At 47.8% G+C, this 16,551-nt stretch overlaps 1 protein-coding gene and 1 long non-coding RNA gene across 12 annotated transcripts in view; one reads left to right on the plus strand and one right to left on the minus strand.

Moving 5' to 3' along the window:
* Nucleotides 1–589: 589 nt before the first annotated feature.
* LOC132242266 (uncharacterized) lies at nt 590–5,103 on the minus strand. Of its 2 annotated transcripts, none has more exons than XR_009454554.1 (3): nt 4,696–5,103; nt 3,985–4,254; nt 590–1,125 (listed from the first exon to the last, which is right to left on the minus strand). It is a non-coding gene; the product is annotated as an uncharacterized LOC132242266 (long non-coding RNA). The 2 variants fall into 2 exon arrangements; XR_009454555.1 differs by having other exon boundaries at nt 2,832–4,254.
* A 31-nt stretch (nt 5,104–5,134) lies between these two features.
* Nucleotides 5,135–16,551, plus strand: part of LOC132242196 (selenide, water dikinase 1) — a 32,605-nt gene continuing 21,188 nt past the window's right edge. For 2 of the 10 annotated variants that reach the window (XM_059711137.1, XM_059711141.1), the window contains exons 1-2: nt 5,135–5,456; nt 8,564–8,833. In XM_059711137.1, the coding sequence (XP_059567120.1) occupies nt 8,641–8,833 (193 nt within the window). In that variant the 5' untranslated portion in view covers nt 5,135–5,456; nt 8,564–8,640. Of the gene's footprint in view, nt 5,457–5,766; nt 6,259–8,563; nt 8,834–16,551 lie in introns of those variants that run through there. The other 8 variants (XM_059711147.1, XM_059711155.1, XM_059711109.1 and 5 more) reach the window with 7 other exon arrangements.

Consider the following 16,551-nt stretch of genomic DNA (forward strand, 5'->3'; position numbering starts at 1 on the left):
CCAGGACCCCATGGCGATTAGAAAGCAGGAAAGTGCCACCCACAGGCAGCACCCAGCTGGGCCTGACCCCGAGTGCCCTGGCGATCCAGCGATTGTCGAGCAGGAAAGTGCGGCCTGTACACAGCACCCAGCAAGGCCTGCCCCTGGGTTGCCACGGTGATCCCAGAGCAGGAAAGCGCAGCCTGTAGGCAGCACCCCACCCTGGCCACAGCTCAAGGGAGAGTACAACACGCAGTGGAGGCCAGGAGCCTGAGAGATCAACAGAAAGGGGTGCCTGCTCCAAGCCTCCACAGTGTGGCTGGGGGCAGGCCCCCAGCAGAAACACACACACACACACACACACACACACACACACAGGACGCCTGCTCCGAGCCTCTGCTGCCAGACGGTGGCCGTCAGTAGGACATCCACTGAAGGCTCCTGGACTGAGGGGCAGGCTGGGCTGAGGGAACCCCACCCCCCCAGTGCACGAATTTTGTGCACCAGGCCTCTAGTTTTATATAATCCAACATATCTAAAATATTACATTTCAAGATGAATCAATATAAATGCTATTGAGATAATTTTTCTTTTCTTTTTTTTTTGCATTTTTTCCATTGAGAGAACATCTCAGTTGACATTCTAAGCATTTGATAGCCACTTGTGGGGGTGGCTTACCGTATTTATTGGACAGCATGGCTCCAGAAGGAAGAGTATGAGAAAGTCAAAGACAACCTGATGAACATCAGTGCTGGGGTGTATGGATAGGAGTCAGACACTGAAAGAGGACATATCAAAACTGAATAAGATGTAGCCAAAAAGGTTTGAGGGAGAATGAGAGAAGAGCTAACATCAAACCCAGAGAATTTCACAAAGAAGAGGGACACTGAATGGCCTCGGGTGTTGCAGGAAAGTCCTCTGGGTTAGGCACGTGGGCTCCAAGTAGACGCAGCCCAGTTTAAATCCTGGCTTGGCTGCTTACAGCTGGGTGCTGTGGCAGAGGCTGTTGACACTATGGATGCCTGGTCCACCTCTGAGTTCACCTGAAGCTTGGGAACCGTTTCCAGCCCACTGACAGCATCCCACTTCAATCCACCGCCTTTCTGGTATTCAGGGCTGCTCCACTGGCCAGGAAGTCTGTCTCCCCTAGTCCCATGAAAGACAGGAACAATCCTTAGCCACAGAAGGATGGGTCAATGGATAAGCACCTCCACCTCCTTGTCTGCCAGTGGCACGATTTTAAGGGAGTGCATATGTTTTCTATTGCTGCTGTGAAAAATTACCACAAACTCTGTGGTTTGAAACAACACACATTTATGATCTGACAGTTTTGTGAACCCAAAGACTGACATGGATCTCACTCAGCTAAGATCAAGGTGCCAGCAGCACCTTGATCAAGGTGCATTCCTTTCTGGAAGCTCTAGAGCAGCAGTTCTCAACCAAACGACCCTTTCACAGGGGTCGCCTAAGACCATCGGAAAACACATATATAATTACATATTGTTTTTGTGATTAATCACTATGCTTTAATTATGTTCAATTTGTAACAATGAAATTGGGGTCACCACAACATGAGGAACTGTATTAAAGGGTCACGGCATTAGGAAGGTTGAGAACCACTGCTCTAGAGGAAAATCTTGTTTCCTTACCTTTTCCAGCTTCCAGAAGACTCCTGTTTTCCCTGATTGTGGCCCCTTATTCCATCTTCATAGCCAGCAACATTGGACTGAACCCTTCTCACACCACCATCTCTCTGGTTCTCTTTCGACTCCATCTTTCACTAAGAAGGACCCTTGTGATTACATTGGGTCCTCCCAGATATTCTAGGATAATCTCTTTTAATTAAATAATTAGCAAACTTAATTGCACGTGCAACCTGAATTCCTCTTTACTTTGTAACATAACATGTTCACAGGTTCCAGAAATTGGGACATAGACATCTTTGGGGCGGGGCGGGGGGTGGGGGGGGTGGAGTGTGGTGGCGTTATTCTGCCCATCAAAGGAGGTTCCGTACAGTTTTTCAGAGGTGCCAACTGAACCCTGCTGCCCACAGAAGAAACCCACTCATTTACCTTCTTTCTGGCTTTCTCCCTCCCTATCTCCTTTTGTCCACTTCTTGACTTGTGCTTCCTGAGATCACCTCCCAAATACACTCCCTCCCCCCAAAACCTCATCTCAAGGTGTGCCTTGGAGGGACCCAAAGTAAGACCGTAACATTGGGTAAGTTACTCAATCGGTCTAAGCCAGCCGTGGGCAAACTACGGCCCGCAGACCAGATCCGGCCCGTTCGGCTGTTCTATCCGGCCTGCGGAGCCGAAAGAGCGGAGGGTTCTCTTGCTCTCCCCTCCGCTCCTTCACCAGCAGCAGTGTTAACATGTATTAGTTCACACAAACACTCCATCCATGCTTTTGTTCCGGCCCTCCGGTCCAGTTTAAGAACCCATTGTGGCCCTCGAGTCAAAAAGTTTGCCCACCCCTGGCTAAGCCTTAGTTCCCTCCACCACGAATGTAAAATATATAATAGTATCTTATCTTATCCTGAGGCTGTTGGGAGGATTCTGAGTTGACCTTCCTAAGACACTGTGGGGTGCATCGCAAGTCCACAAGAAGTTAGCTATTGTTGGAGGGGTGGCTGCTGGAGCACAGCAGGCACCAGACTTAAACAGACAGAGGTGGTCTTCCCCCCATGACACTGGCCCTGATGACCAGAGAGGGCTGGGCTGGGGCCAGGGTGGGAAAACTGGAGGGTTTCCTCTGAGACCATCCATTTTCTTCTCAAGGTGCATCTGCTACTGAGGGCAGTAAAGTGTGGTATAGACTTTGGGAGCATAATGAACATTAGGAATATGTACCTAAAGATTTTTGAGCTTCCAGAAAAGTCCAGTTGGCCTGAAGGCTGACTGGGGCAAGGATGGAGAGAAGCTCGCAGGAATGAGCATGTTCTGAGGATGCCAGCCTCTGACTCAGCAGGGACCAGCTTCCTGCTCATCCAGCTATTCCATTTGTGAAATCTCCGCTGGGTTCCATCCAAGGTCTCTCACAGTCTCCCCTCCCCCAACTCTCCACTGGTTAATCTCACCTTTTTCCAGGCATCAAATACATTTACATGCTGATGGTACCTACATTTGCATCTCAAATACAGAGCACACCCCCCACCCCGAGAGTCAAGCCTTGTTTTACCAATTGCCAAGGCAAACTGCGGCTCTCGAGCCACATGCGGCTCTTTGGCCCCTTGAGTGTGGCTCTTCCACAAAATACCAACTCCTGAGCATGGGCCACGAAGTTTCAATCGCACTGTACGTGCCTGCCCGCACGTGGTATTTTGTGGAAGAGCCACATTCAAGGGGCCAAAGAGCCGCATGTGGCTCGCGAGCCGCAGTTTGCCAACCACTGGTAGATTATCTAGCAGACACCTGAAACAACATTTCCAAAGCTGAACTCACTCCAAAACTTGTTTGCCTTCCAACAGTTCCTGTTTCAATTAGTAGCATCAATAACCACCCAGTCTTCGAAAAATAGAAATCTAAGGGTCATCTTATGCTCCATCCTCCAACTACACATGAAATCCCTTCAAATCCCCTCCCTTTTCTGCATTCCTGCTGCTTCAGTTCACATACCCGGGACTCCATGTTGACTACTAAGTACCATTACCTCCTGATTAGGGATGTGGCCCCATTTTTCCCTCCGGGAGAGGGCATCCTCCCAGATGTGACACAGGCTTTTTATAAACTAAACCTGTAAAATACAAATCTGACAAAATCTGCTGACTGCGGCCTAAAAACCGAACTCCTCAGCATGACCCATGCATCTTCACAGAGTTCTAATCACCTCTGTTGCCATCACCTTCCCTAATCCCAGATTCCTGTTTTTCTAGTGTGACTTTTTTTTTTTTTTTTGGTTGTGCATTTTTTTTTTTTTTTTTTTGCTAAAAACCAAACAAAACCAAAACCCCACAATACCTCACACAATCAATTTTAAAGGGAGGGGACCAGGAAAGAAAGATACCTGTATTCTCCTGCTCTGATTCTGGAATGGTGCCTGGGGATTGTGTACATCTGAGACTTCACGGGTGATCCAGGTTTGTCAACCACAGGGTTATGCCGTTCATACACAAGTCCTACAAATCACATCAAAGAACCCAGAGAAAGGACACAAAAAAGAGGAGCCTGTTTCCTATGTTGACACCGGCATCACTTCTGCATCCTCACCTAGATGGAAATCCTGGGTAATTGTCAACGCAATTTTAAGAATGAAAAGGACATCCATCTGTAATACCTTAATCAATAAAGAAAAAAAATAAAAGTAAAGAAGGAAAAGGGCATCTGCATAGCCTACAAACCTGACTGGCAACCTAAGCACCTATCAGCATCTTCCTGCTACCCTAACATTCCTGCCCCAAAATACATTCGAAAATGCTGAACCAACTACTCTGGAAGTCTGGTCGTCCACACTTGTTGGTTTTAAGGGAAGCCCTACACTATATAGTCTGAAACCACTGTGCTTGGCTTTAGTCAGCAATGCGGTAGAAAGTCGAAAACCTGGACAAGTTAACTTCACAAGCTGCAGCTCTCCTATCCCTGTCAGTTCAAACACATACAGCATTAGCCTGCCATGTTTACTCGGATGTGTGAAGAGTAAACAATATGACTGGGGAACCTTAAGCTCGGATTTCCTCCCACCACCTGAAAAGTTCAAGAAACTTTGCAGGACGCTTACATGTTCACTAAGGCTCATACTAACACCCGAGCCAGGCTGAACAATAGGAGAGCCGACGAAGTCGCTGGTCATCCACACGCCGTGGGTGATTGTAAGCCCTCCGCCGCGGCAGAGGCGCCTTTTCCTCTGCTCCCACTCTTTTTCAAATGGTCTCCGCGGTCATTGTCTGCCAGCGCCACGCGCCGTGCGCGCGCGGGGAGCAGGTCCAGCGTCCCGCGTCGCGCCGCGCGGCGGAGCCCCGCCAGGATTTGGAAAACATTCCGAGCCCTTTCTGCGGGGCGAGGAAAAGCCGGTGGCCTGGGCGCCAAAGGCTGCTGCCAATGCAAGTCGCAACTTCTGAAACCCATCCTCTTTGCATCATGCAACGGATGCCACCGCTCCTCGCCTCTGCAACCCCCCACCCCTCCCCCGAGACCAATCATTGCCGCGCTCCGGCCTGCACCGCGCCCCCGCCCCCTTCCCGGGCCGCACGCAGCCACGGAGCCGCTCCGGCCGCGGCCCGCCGCCTCTTAAAGGGAGGTAGACGGCCCTTAAAGGCCCCTTGGGGCGGCGCACGGCTGCCCCGTTCCCCGCAGGGGCCCGCGGAGCCGAGCCGAGCCTTCGCGGCGCCCAGCGCGGCCCGGACTCTCCCGCCCTCCGCGCCGCCGCCGGGAGCGGCATTTTTATTCAGGCGACGCTTAAGGGAGCTCGGCGCGCCCGGTGCATTGTGGGAGCGGCGGCGGCCCGTTTTCGGGAGGAGGCGGAGGGCGCAAAGCGAACCGGTAAGTGCCCGGCTCGGGGAGGGGGGGCGCGACACCAGGCTTAAAGGGGAATATTGGTCCGCAGGCCCCGGGCGGCCGTGCGGATCCCCCTCCGGGCCGCCCGGGCTGTCGGGAGCCGTGCACGGCGGCGCGCGCGAGCGCTGCCTGCAGAGGGGCCGAGCCAGGGCTTGGTGGGGCCGCTTTAAAAATGAAGCACCGCCCGCGCCGCCGCCGCAGCCGCCGCGCGGGGCCGGGGAAGGAGGGAGGGAGAGAGGGCGGGGGAGGAGTGGAGGGGGAGGGCGGCGGCGGCGAGGCAGGGGTTAATTTTTTCGCCCGCCGACATTTTTGTGCGGCGGCAGCGGCGGCGGCCCGCGCGCGCGGCGGGAGAACCTAGGCCGGTCCCCTGGCGCGGCGCCTCCCCGCCCCCCCGCGTGCGCCCTCCGGCCTGCGGCCGCCGACTGAACCTGGCCTCCCGGCCGGGCGCGGGCCGGCCAGCTGGCAGAGGTCCCGCCGCGCTCGCCCCGCCGTGGCCAGTGGGCCGCGCGCGCTTCCCGCCGTCGCCGCGGTCGGGAGGACGGGCGTGCGGGCATGGCCCCGCCAGCGACACCGCGCTGCCTCCCCCGGCCGCGGCCAGCCCGCCGCGCCGCACAAAGAGCCCGGGCCCGGCTGGCCTTTCAAAGCAACAGCCTGAGAGTCCAGGTGTCCCGGGGTTCCGTGCTCCGGCGGCTTCCATGTGTGTTTCACGGCGAGCGCCTGGTCGGCGCGCCCGCGTCGCCGCGTCCCCTCCATTGTTGGTGCCCTGGGCTTAGGGGCTCGGAGGTAGGTGGGTATCGGCAGCGGCTGCACCCTCTCCCCGCGCTGGCTGTGGTCCCTCAGCCCTGCCGCCCGCCTCGCCATCTGGTTCAAAGAAATGTAAACGTCGCCCGGGAAGGAAAGAGTTAACCTTACTTTAAATATTCATGTTATTTTTTTTTTCATGTTATTGTTTTAAAGGTGTAAACAGGCGGCTCTGGGCTTGGAGTTGACTAACTCTTACTTTGCACATATGCACATTCCCTCTCCCCCTCGCCTCCACTTATTGCCTGTTTTCCGAAGCAGCCCGCCTTCCCCACGCCCTTCCCCAAAGTACGAGAATGTGTCTCTTTAAGGTTCTGATGTGACTGTGATTGGTGTCTCTAGTGCCATTTGGAACTTTAAAACTCCCGAGTGCCTTAGGGACTTCTGGTGTCTTAGGCTTTTTCCACTTTAAAAATCTTGCAAGGTATAAATTATGTTTTAAAGGAACTTTAGTCCCCAAAAGTCCAAATTCCTCTCCCCGCCTGTTTTTTGTTTTTTTTCTTTGAATAGGGATTAGAGTAGGAAAATAACTGGACGCCTCGTGAGTTGGTTTTTTTTGTTGTTCTTGGTAGGCCTGTCGCTGTGTTAAATGCGAAGCATTTTGAGAGGAAAGGACTTGTTTTTGTTCCAGACTCTTTCAAGTCAACGTGCTGATGGACTTTTCTAACTCTCAAATGGCTTCAAAGTTCCATCTTGGCCACTTGCTTTTTGCTCTCCTGCCGTCCTCCTTTTGGACAGGTGGTTTTCTTGGAAAGTTGCACGGTTGTAGCTTTCAAACCACACTTCTTGCTCACCCCAGTTATGTTTTTGTAAAGACGGTTTGGATTACTGCCCAAACTCGGGCTTTGTGAGATTTATTTAAATGTGGTGTCCTTCCCAGGGGGTTGAAAACTCTATAAATGGGAATTATGTTCTTGATCATCTATTTTATAAGGGAAACTGACCCTGTAACTTTGGGTGTCTGTAATTCTATGCCCAATAAAATATCAGTCTGGAGGTTTGTAAACTCTGAGAACACATGCGAGCTTTTGGTGTAGCCCCAAAGGTTTCAAACTCGGAAGTGCGTGTTCCAGAAACTTGCAGTGGTACCAGGTACTCGTGATTTAGTACAGCATAAGTGATCATTTTAGTTCTGCAGTGACAGTATGCAGTAGCATATTTTGTCAATGATGTGTGTGTACAAGTGTGTTGAGCAGATGTTTGCTTTCTAGGAACTAGCACTGCATTGAAACTTTATGCCACCCTTTAACCTTGTTGTGTTAAACAGTCATTCCATTTTTCAAGTTGTGTTCTTTAGTGAGACTACCTATTAGTTTTGGATCGTGTTGTATACTTCTGGCTCAGTTTTCTAAAGTTGAATTTAGCATCATGAAGAATTTCATCAACTGCCTTTTCATCAGTGTCCTTTTCCTGCCAAGTATTTAGTAGGTGCTTTATTTTTCTATGTGATACAGCAAAGATATCAGAAAAGTTTTCCAGAAAAGTCACTTTAGCAGAACATCTAATTTCTAAATCACAGTGCTTCTGGGTTGACAGATGAAGTGACTAGATGTTTTCTCATAATGCTTCCCACTAGAACAGCCGTGGGCAAACTACGGCCCGCAGGCCGGATCCGGCCTGTTTGAAATGAATAAAACTAAAAAAAAAAAAAAGACCGTACCCTTTTATGTAATGATGTTTACTTTGAATTTATATTAGTTCACACACACACTCCATCCATGCTTTTGTTCCGGCCCTCCGGTCCAGTTTAAGAACCCATTGTGGCCCTCGAGTCAAAAAGTTTGCCCACCGCTGCACTAGAAGCATTTGTGACTTTTCAAGATGGCACTGTGTCATGTTAACCAGCTGGCCCGTAGTTCCTTCTTCAGAGGGGGTCTTGCTGCCCCTCAGAGCCACAAATATTAGATCTTATGTAGAAGACTAGAGGCCCAGTGCATGAAATTTGCACAGGTAGGGTCCCTAGGGTCTGCCAGCCTGGGCCTCTGTTCATTCCACACCACCCCCTGGTGGTCAGCGCACATCATAGCAAGCAATCGAACTCCCGAGGGGACACTTTGCATATTAGGCTTTTATATAGAGAGAAATGCTTGTGATGGTATAGTCACTTTAAAAAAATTGGTTTATGCCTCACTGTGACTGAACTGTTATAGCCTCTGATCATCATTTCCCGGCGGTCTTACTGATTTCAGTCCTTTTCACATTTACTTTTCACTTTCATGTATTCACTTGATTCTTGGCAGATACTAGTGAGAAACCTTTTAATGGTGTCTTTGTGTTTTGATGATACTCAGGTGTATCTGTGAAGAAACCAGTGGACTAAGAGAGGGAGGAGAGGAGCCCAGCTGTGAGGTGTGTACGCCCAAGAGCCATGTCTACACGGGAGTCTTTTAACCCGGAAAGTTATGAATTGGACAAGAGCTTCCGATTAACAAGATTTACTGAACTGAAGGGCACTGGCTGCAAAGTGCCCCAAGATGTCTTGCAGAAATTGCTGGAATCCTTACAAGAAAACCACTTCCAAGAAGATGAGCAGTTTCTGGGAGCAGTTATGCCAAGGCTTGGTATGTGAACCATTGTTTCTCTGATATTTCTCTGAGTAAAGCATCTTGGCTGCAGTATAGTCAGAGTAAAAAAACCAGATGGCTCTCCTTCCACGTTGCCATTAAAAAAATTCTAAGAAAGCTGGTTTGGCTCAGTGGCTAGAGCATCAGCCTGCAGACTGAAGGGTCCTGGGTTTGACTCTGTACATGGGCACATGCCCAGGTTGCGGGCTTGATCCCTAGAAGGACATGCAGGAGGCCGCCAATCAATGATTCTCTCTTAATCAATGTTTCTATCTATCTCTCTTCCTCCCTGAAATTAATAAAAATATATTTTAAAACAGAAAAAAAAGAAAGATTCAAAGGATGAAACAATGGTAACTTACATTATTATAATTTATTTGGAGGAGGAAGTACTTGAAAATCATCAAGAAATGTGCCTTAACCATTTATAAACTATTAAGTGCATGATTGAGACATATTAATAGTAAAAGCATTTTTTATTAAATTGATTTTTCTGGTTAGCTGAGGACTAAGCAGAAACTCCTTTATGCCTTTATCCTAAACTTTCCCACTATCCCTTAAAATGCTTGCATTTTCTTCATTGCCTTAGGAAAGGAGGTGCTTAAGTATCATTGTAAATTGAGAGTTTTGACTGGGTTGAGGGGGAGGGGAGGATTGGGATATTTCTCCTCAGTATGCATTGCTTGAAAAGTTCCTGCAGGCAGGAGGGAGAAGAAAGCTGTCCCAGACACAGAAGGGGAGAAGACAGGCCTGAATCTGTACTTGACCCCAGATGTCATCTGGAATTGAGAGCTATGTTGTTTTCTTTACTGAATTCCCAATGTCATCAGTGGTTTACCTTTTCCCAAACATAGGTCTCAGAAAGAAATTCTGAGTTATTGGGATATTGTTTGTTAGCTTTTGTTGTGTGGTTTGTCAGTACATGATGCAAGACTGTGATCACTTTGCCGTTTAAATGTTTGGCGTATATTCTAGGAATCTGGATGTTTTGTAGTTCGAGTGTGTGACTCGATCAGCTTTCTTTTATTTATTTTATTTTTTGGTTAATCCTCCCCTGAGGATATTTTTTCCATTGGTTTTTAGAGAGTGAAAGAGAAGCATGGATGTGAGAAAGAGGCATATCGATGGGTTGCCTCTGGCACTTGCCCTGGGGCAATTACAATCCAGGTACTTGCCCTTGACTGGAATCAAACCTGAGACCCTTCGGTCCGCAGTCTGCTGCTCTAACCACTGACAAACACCGGCTAGGGCTTGGTCAGCTTTTTAATTTTTTTTTTATTTTTTAAAGCTGCTGAGAGGCCAAGTAAAATGAAGTCTTGAGGAGAGATATTTGCACAGTGTTCTTGCTGCATTTTAAATATTTTTATTGATTTTGAGAGGTGGGGGAAGGAGGAGAGAGAAATATTGATATGAGAGCAGCCCATCAACCAGCTGCCTCTTGCACGCCCCCTACTGAGGATCAAGCATGCAACCTGGGCAGGTGCCCTCCCCAGGAATCAAACTGTGGCCATCCAGTCAACTGAGCCATAACGGCCAGGGCTGATCAGCTTTCTTACCTAAGGTCTTGTGTGTGTGTGTGTGTGTGTGTGTGTGTGTGTGTGTGTGTGTGTGTGCATGTTTTAGATATATTTTTATTGATTTCAGAGAGGAAGGGAGAGGGAGAGAGAAACATCAATGACAAGAGAGAACCATCATTCGGCTGCCCTGTGCACGCCCCCGCCCCCCTCCCCTGGGGTTCGAGCCCATAACCAGGGCACGTGTCCTTGACTGAAATTGAACCCGGAACCCTCCAGTCTGGGTTCCACTGAGCAGAACCAGCCAGGGCCTTACATAAGGTTTTTATTTCACTTATTTTCACCCATTATCATATTGTGAGTACAACATTGGTTTCAACCGAGGGTACTCCTTTCTTCCTTAATATACAAAATAGATAAAAGCAGAGTTACTTTGATTAGGAGAGAGGAAAACTCACAGCCCAAACTCTAGGGGCCTCAGGACTCCCAGGAGCTCAATTTGAAACATCCTCATCTAGCTGATGTCTGAGTGGGTAGAAATACCACATGAATGAATTGGATTGGATAATAGCTTACTTGAAGTAAGAATACAAATAGTTCCTGAATTATGATGGTTCATTTCAAGACTTTTTTACTTTATGATAGTACAAAAGTAGTACACATTCAAGGAGAAACTGTACTTTTAATTTTGAATTCAAATCTTTTCAAAACCAGGCTAGTGATATGCAGTATGATGTTCTCTTGTGATGCTAGGCAGTGAGCCATAGTCACGGTCAGCCAGGATATCACACGGGGACACAACTGATACTCTACAGTGTATTTATTGTGTATGTTCTAAGCATGTTTAAGGTAGGTAAGGCTAAGCTATGATGTTCGGCATTTTTGACAGGATATTTTCAAGTTACAATGGGTTTATTGGGATGTAGCACCATCATAAGTTGAGAAACATCTGTATACTGAAAAAACTCTTAAATAACTTTGTCAAGAAAAATAAGTTGCTGAATGGGGCAAAAACAATGCAATTAAAAACCTGTGGATAAAGTAATAGTTTCTTTTTATAACTTCCCCTGTTGACCTTATTGAGCACGTGGACATGCCGTGCACCGTTAAGTGCTTAGATAATGGGTAGGGGTAGGATTATTTGCTCCTTTCAGCAGCCTCATGATGCTTGGCCAGGATCCAGATCTGGAATCCACATCTTCCCATTCCTCTACTCTCTGTCATCTGGTTTCTAAGTCCAAACAACGTGTTCAAAGTGGGCAGAGGAGCTGCACCACCTATAATCCTTAGCAGTGGCAAAAGGGGACAGATGTCACCAGCAAGGAAAGAGGCAGGGAAAAGAACACAAAAGCAATGGGCTTTGGTCACATAGGGATTTTGGGAAGTAAATGAAAGCTGCCCCTTTCCCAGAAAAATGCACATCCACAAAATTTGCCCTTATGGCATTTGGTAGGTGTAGCTATGGACCCCAGGTTACAAGCAAATAGATGCTAAAGGAAGCATAGTATTAAAATTGAGTACAGAGTGGTATATCTTGAAGGCATAACTTTCCTTTGGAATCAGATCTAGATTTATATCCTGACACAGTCACTTACTAGTCACTAATGTTACTTACTCTGCATGTTTTTAATCCTCCTGATGCCTCAGTTTTCTGATTTATACAATGGGATAATAAATTACTGTACCAGAACTTGTATGTTCGTGCACCAAATATTATATATCCTATCTAATAAAAGAGAAACATGGTAATTGGCGTACATCCGCTACCCTTCCCATTGGCTAATCAGCGAGATATGCAAATTAACTGCCAGCCAAGATGGCGGCCGGCAGCTTGAAGCTAACATGAGGCTTGCTTGCTTCAGTGACGGAGGAAACCAACGTTCCCCGCCTGTCTTGCCGGCCTCTGAGCTTGCAGTTTGAAACATAGTTACAAATATAGAAGCTAAACAAAACCCCAGAAACCTGCTTTCAGCCAGCCGGGATCTCAGAGCTGGAGTTGATACGGTGTTTCGACTATAGAACCCAAACAAACCAGATACCTGCTTTTAGCAGTAGAGGCCTCAGAGCTGGAGCCAAAGCTAAAGCTGACCCAGAATAAAAAAAAGAAAAGAAAAAAAGGAGCAGTTGGGAGCGTCAGTCACCCGCCAGCCTGAAAACAGCCCTCAGCCCCTCACCCAGACTGTCCAGGCACCCCAGTGGGGACCCCCACCCTGAAGGGGTGTGACCAGCTGCAAACAGCCATCATCCCCTCACCCAGGCTGGCCAGGCACCCCAGTGGGGACCCCCACCCTGAAGGGTGTGTGACCAGCTGCAAACAGCCATCATCCCCTCACCCAGGCTGGCCAGGCACCCCAGCGGGGACCCCCACCCTGATCCAGGACACCCTTCAGGGCAAACCAGCACCAGGCCTCTATTCTATATAGTAAAAGGGTAATATGCCTCCCAGCACCGGGATCAGCGGAGCCGTGAGGCCTCCTGGCACCGGGATCAGTGTGACAGGGGGCAGTGCCCAAACCCCCTGATCACCCTGCAGCTCTGTGTGTGACAGGGGGCGGGGCCACAACCTCCCTATCCGCCCTGCTCTGTTTGTGACAGGGGAAGGTGCCCCAACCTCCTGATCAGCCCTGCTCTGTGCCTGATACGGGGGAGCTCCCCATCCCCCTGATCAGCCCTGCTCTGTGTGTGACAGGGTGCGGCGCCCCAACCCCCCCCCACGGGCCCGCTCTGTGTGTGACGGGGTAGAGCCATAACCTCCCCATCGGCCCTGCCCTGAGTGTGAGAGTGGTGGCGCCCCAACCCCCTGATCGGCCCTGCTCTGTGGGTGATAGAGGGCAGCGCCCCAACCCCCCCTCCACGGGCCCTGCTCTGTGTGTGATGGGGTAGAGCCATAACCTCCCCATCGGCCCTGCCCTGAATGTGACAGTGGTGGCACCCCAATCCCCTGATCAGCCCTGCTCTGTGGGTGATAGAGGGTGACGCCAAAACCCCCTGATCCGCCCTGCTCTGTACGTGACAGGGTAAGGAGCCCCAACCCCCCTGATGCGCCCTGCTCTGTGCGTGACAGGGGGCAGCTCCCCAACTCCATGATTGGCCCTGCTCTGTGCATGACGGGGTGGCGCCGCAATCTCCCCATCGACCCTGCCTTGAGTGTGACAGGGGGCGATACCCCATCCCCCAATCGGCCCTACCCTGAGCGTGACTGAGGGTGGCATCGCAACCTCCCAATCCACCCTGCTCTGTGCATGACGGGGCGGCGCCCCAACTCCCCAATCAGCCCTGCTCTGAGCCCGACCAGGGGCTGCACCTAGGGATTGGGCCTGCCCTCTGCCACCCGGGAGCAGGCCTAAGCCAGCAGGTCGTTATCTCCCGAGGGGTCCCAGACTGCGAGAGGGCACAGGCCGGGCTGAGGGACCCCTCCTCCCCCCCGAGTGCACAAGTTTTTGTGCACCGGGCCTCTAGTATATATATGTATATATGTATGTGTGTGTGTGTGTGTGTGTGTGTGTGTGTGTATGTATATATACACACACTAGAGGCCCGTTGCAGGAAGATTCCTGCAAGAATAGGACTTCCTGCGGCTGGAGCGAAGCAGAGAAGGGAGTGAAACCCGCTGAGGCAGGCTTCCCTCCTGCCCCGCTGCCCGGCTGGTTTCCCTCCCGCCTCCCGCCTCCCGCCTCCGCTGCCTCTACTTTGCTCCCTTCTGCAGCACTTCGCTTCCACGTTGTCTTCAGTCTTCGCTCCCAGCCGGTATATGCAAATTAACCGCCATCTTGGTTGGGTTAATTTGCATATAGTCGCTCTGATTGGCTGGTGGGCATAGTGAAGGTAGGGTCAATTAGCATCTTTGTCTTTTATTAGTGTAGAATATATATATATATATATGTATGTATGTATCTTTGTTTATAAATTCATGTATGAATGTTTGTCTATAAATTCATCCACACAAATGTGCTTATCTGTTTTTAAATTTTTTCCTAAAAGCAGTCCTATTTCCTGAATTCTAAGATGCTATTAATTGAAGGACAAATGTTGTTAAATGTATGCGTATTGGATGTATTCTAACTAAAGAAATGTTAAAATAAGTGTATCTGAGAACCTGGAACATCTATTATCTGGTACTTAAGAGCTGTCAAGTATTCATTCCTGGTGATGGTATGATGATTTGGGTTTTTTTGATGGATGTTTTCAGTCTTGCTGAAAAACTAGAATTCCCCGTTCCCCACTGATAATTAAACATACACTGCTCAGATTGGTATTTGAGAATTTCCCTTTGTTCCCACTTGCCCTCAACCTGAGTTGTCTCTCTCTCTTTCACCTTGATATTCTATCTAGTTCTTTCAGGCCCATGGCCCATCTCAGGCTCACACTTTCTTTCTTCCTTGAAATTTGATAGGTGATTTGTAAACCAGTTACAATGGGCCAGTACTGTCCAAAAGAAACATGTAAACTATATGTGTAATTTGAAATTTCCTAAAAATTTTCAAAAAAACAGAATTAGGTGAAATTCATTTTGATATATTTCATTTAATCATATAAAATATTATTTCAACAATTAATATAAAACATGAGATTTGGGGTATTTGGTACTAAGTGTGTAAAATCTGATAAGTATTTTACACTTACTATGCATCTCTATTTGGAATAAACACATTTCACATGCACCATGACCACATGTAGTTAGTAGCTTATGAAAGAGAAATGGGGATAATGTGAGCTTCTATTCAGCCCTCGGAAAATGCTCAAGAGTCATCAGTTAAAATGCTCTGATGCTAGTTATAAGTAGAAATTTAAAACCTTAGAAATCAAATATATGTAATACAAATGTAAGATAACCGAAATTAAAAACAAAGCTAACATTCAGCGACTTTTTTTAAATAATGTAAATTATGTAATGCTTTGAATAGATTATATCTTTTCTGTGGGGTTTTTTGTTTGTTTTTTTAATATATTTTTATTGAGTTCAGAGAGGAAGGGAGAGGGAGAGATTGAAACATCAATGATAAGAGAGAATCATTGACCAGCTGCCTCCTGCACATCCCCCACTGGGGATCGAGCCCCCAACCTGAGCACATGCCCTTGAGCGGAATCAAACCTGGGACCCTTTAGTCCAGGCTGACTCTATCCCCTGAGCCAAACAGGCTAGGGCTCAGCAACTGTTTTTTAGTGTCTCTGTCTGTAGTCCTATAATTTATATAAGAACTTAAAAAAACTATACTAATTTCCAAAATAAATAGTAACACACTTGGAAAAACCAGTTAGAATGATCAGTTTAGGGAGAATCAGTATGTTAAATGTGGTTCTTGCTCTATTTCCACTTAAATGCTAAAGAACAGTTGTTAAATAAAATTTCTGAGAGTCTGCACATATACACGGTTTAAATGAGTCATTGCACACATCCTTGTCTAATACACATGAAAACCAATCACTGGTAAAGTGGGTTCTATTGTCTTATATTTGTGAGACTTGCCATTCTAAAACTAAACTCTCTATTTCCTAACAATCTTCCACCAAGAGTTTGCTATCTGGTGTAGTAGGGGGGGGGGTAAATCAGCCTGTCTTCACAGTGTTCATTCCTTTTTAATGAACTTACTTGATTTTATTTTTGCATTAGTAATAATGGACTAAGACCTGGGGGAAAAAAGGTGCTCCTCTATCCTGGGTTCTGTTAGGTATATTGCTGTGGTGGTGCTAAACTAGTGCTTCAGCATTTTACTTAGGCAAAATATGAATGGTACACAAGTCCTGGTTTCATTTGGTTCAATGTGATTTATTCTTGTTTCCTTTGGAATTCTGAGTTGAGAGGGTGTCATCCTCTTGCTTCCTTTTGTACTTCATCGTGCCTTTTTCTCTGCCTTTGGTTGATGGACTGACTGCACAGGTGAAGTCAGAGCAGGCGGTATCCTTTTGAGAGGTGTAGGAAAGTACTCTATTCAGCCTACTTGGTGGGAAGGCCAAATTGAATTTGTAAAATTCCTGCATTACAAAGAAATATAAGTTACAGGAGATGGTTTTTAAACTAATTTCAGGATAAGAGAATTATATCTCAGCCTATCCGTTGTCTATATTTTATTCTAACAGTTTAGCAACAATTTTAACAAATTGAAATACTTCTGACTGATTAGTAGAAGTGACATATGTCAGAATTTCTCTTTAAAAATGCTTTTAGGTACCGCAGTGTTTACGTACTTGCTTGGTTGGAAA

This window comes from Myotis daubentonii, chromosome 1 (assembly GCF_963259705.1).
Source record: "Myotis daubentonii chromosome 1, mMyoDau2.1, whole genome shotgun sequence".
Classification (NCBI taxonomy): domain Eukaryota; kingdom Metazoa; phylum Chordata; class Mammalia; order Chiroptera; family Vespertilionidae; genus Myotis; species Myotis daubentonii.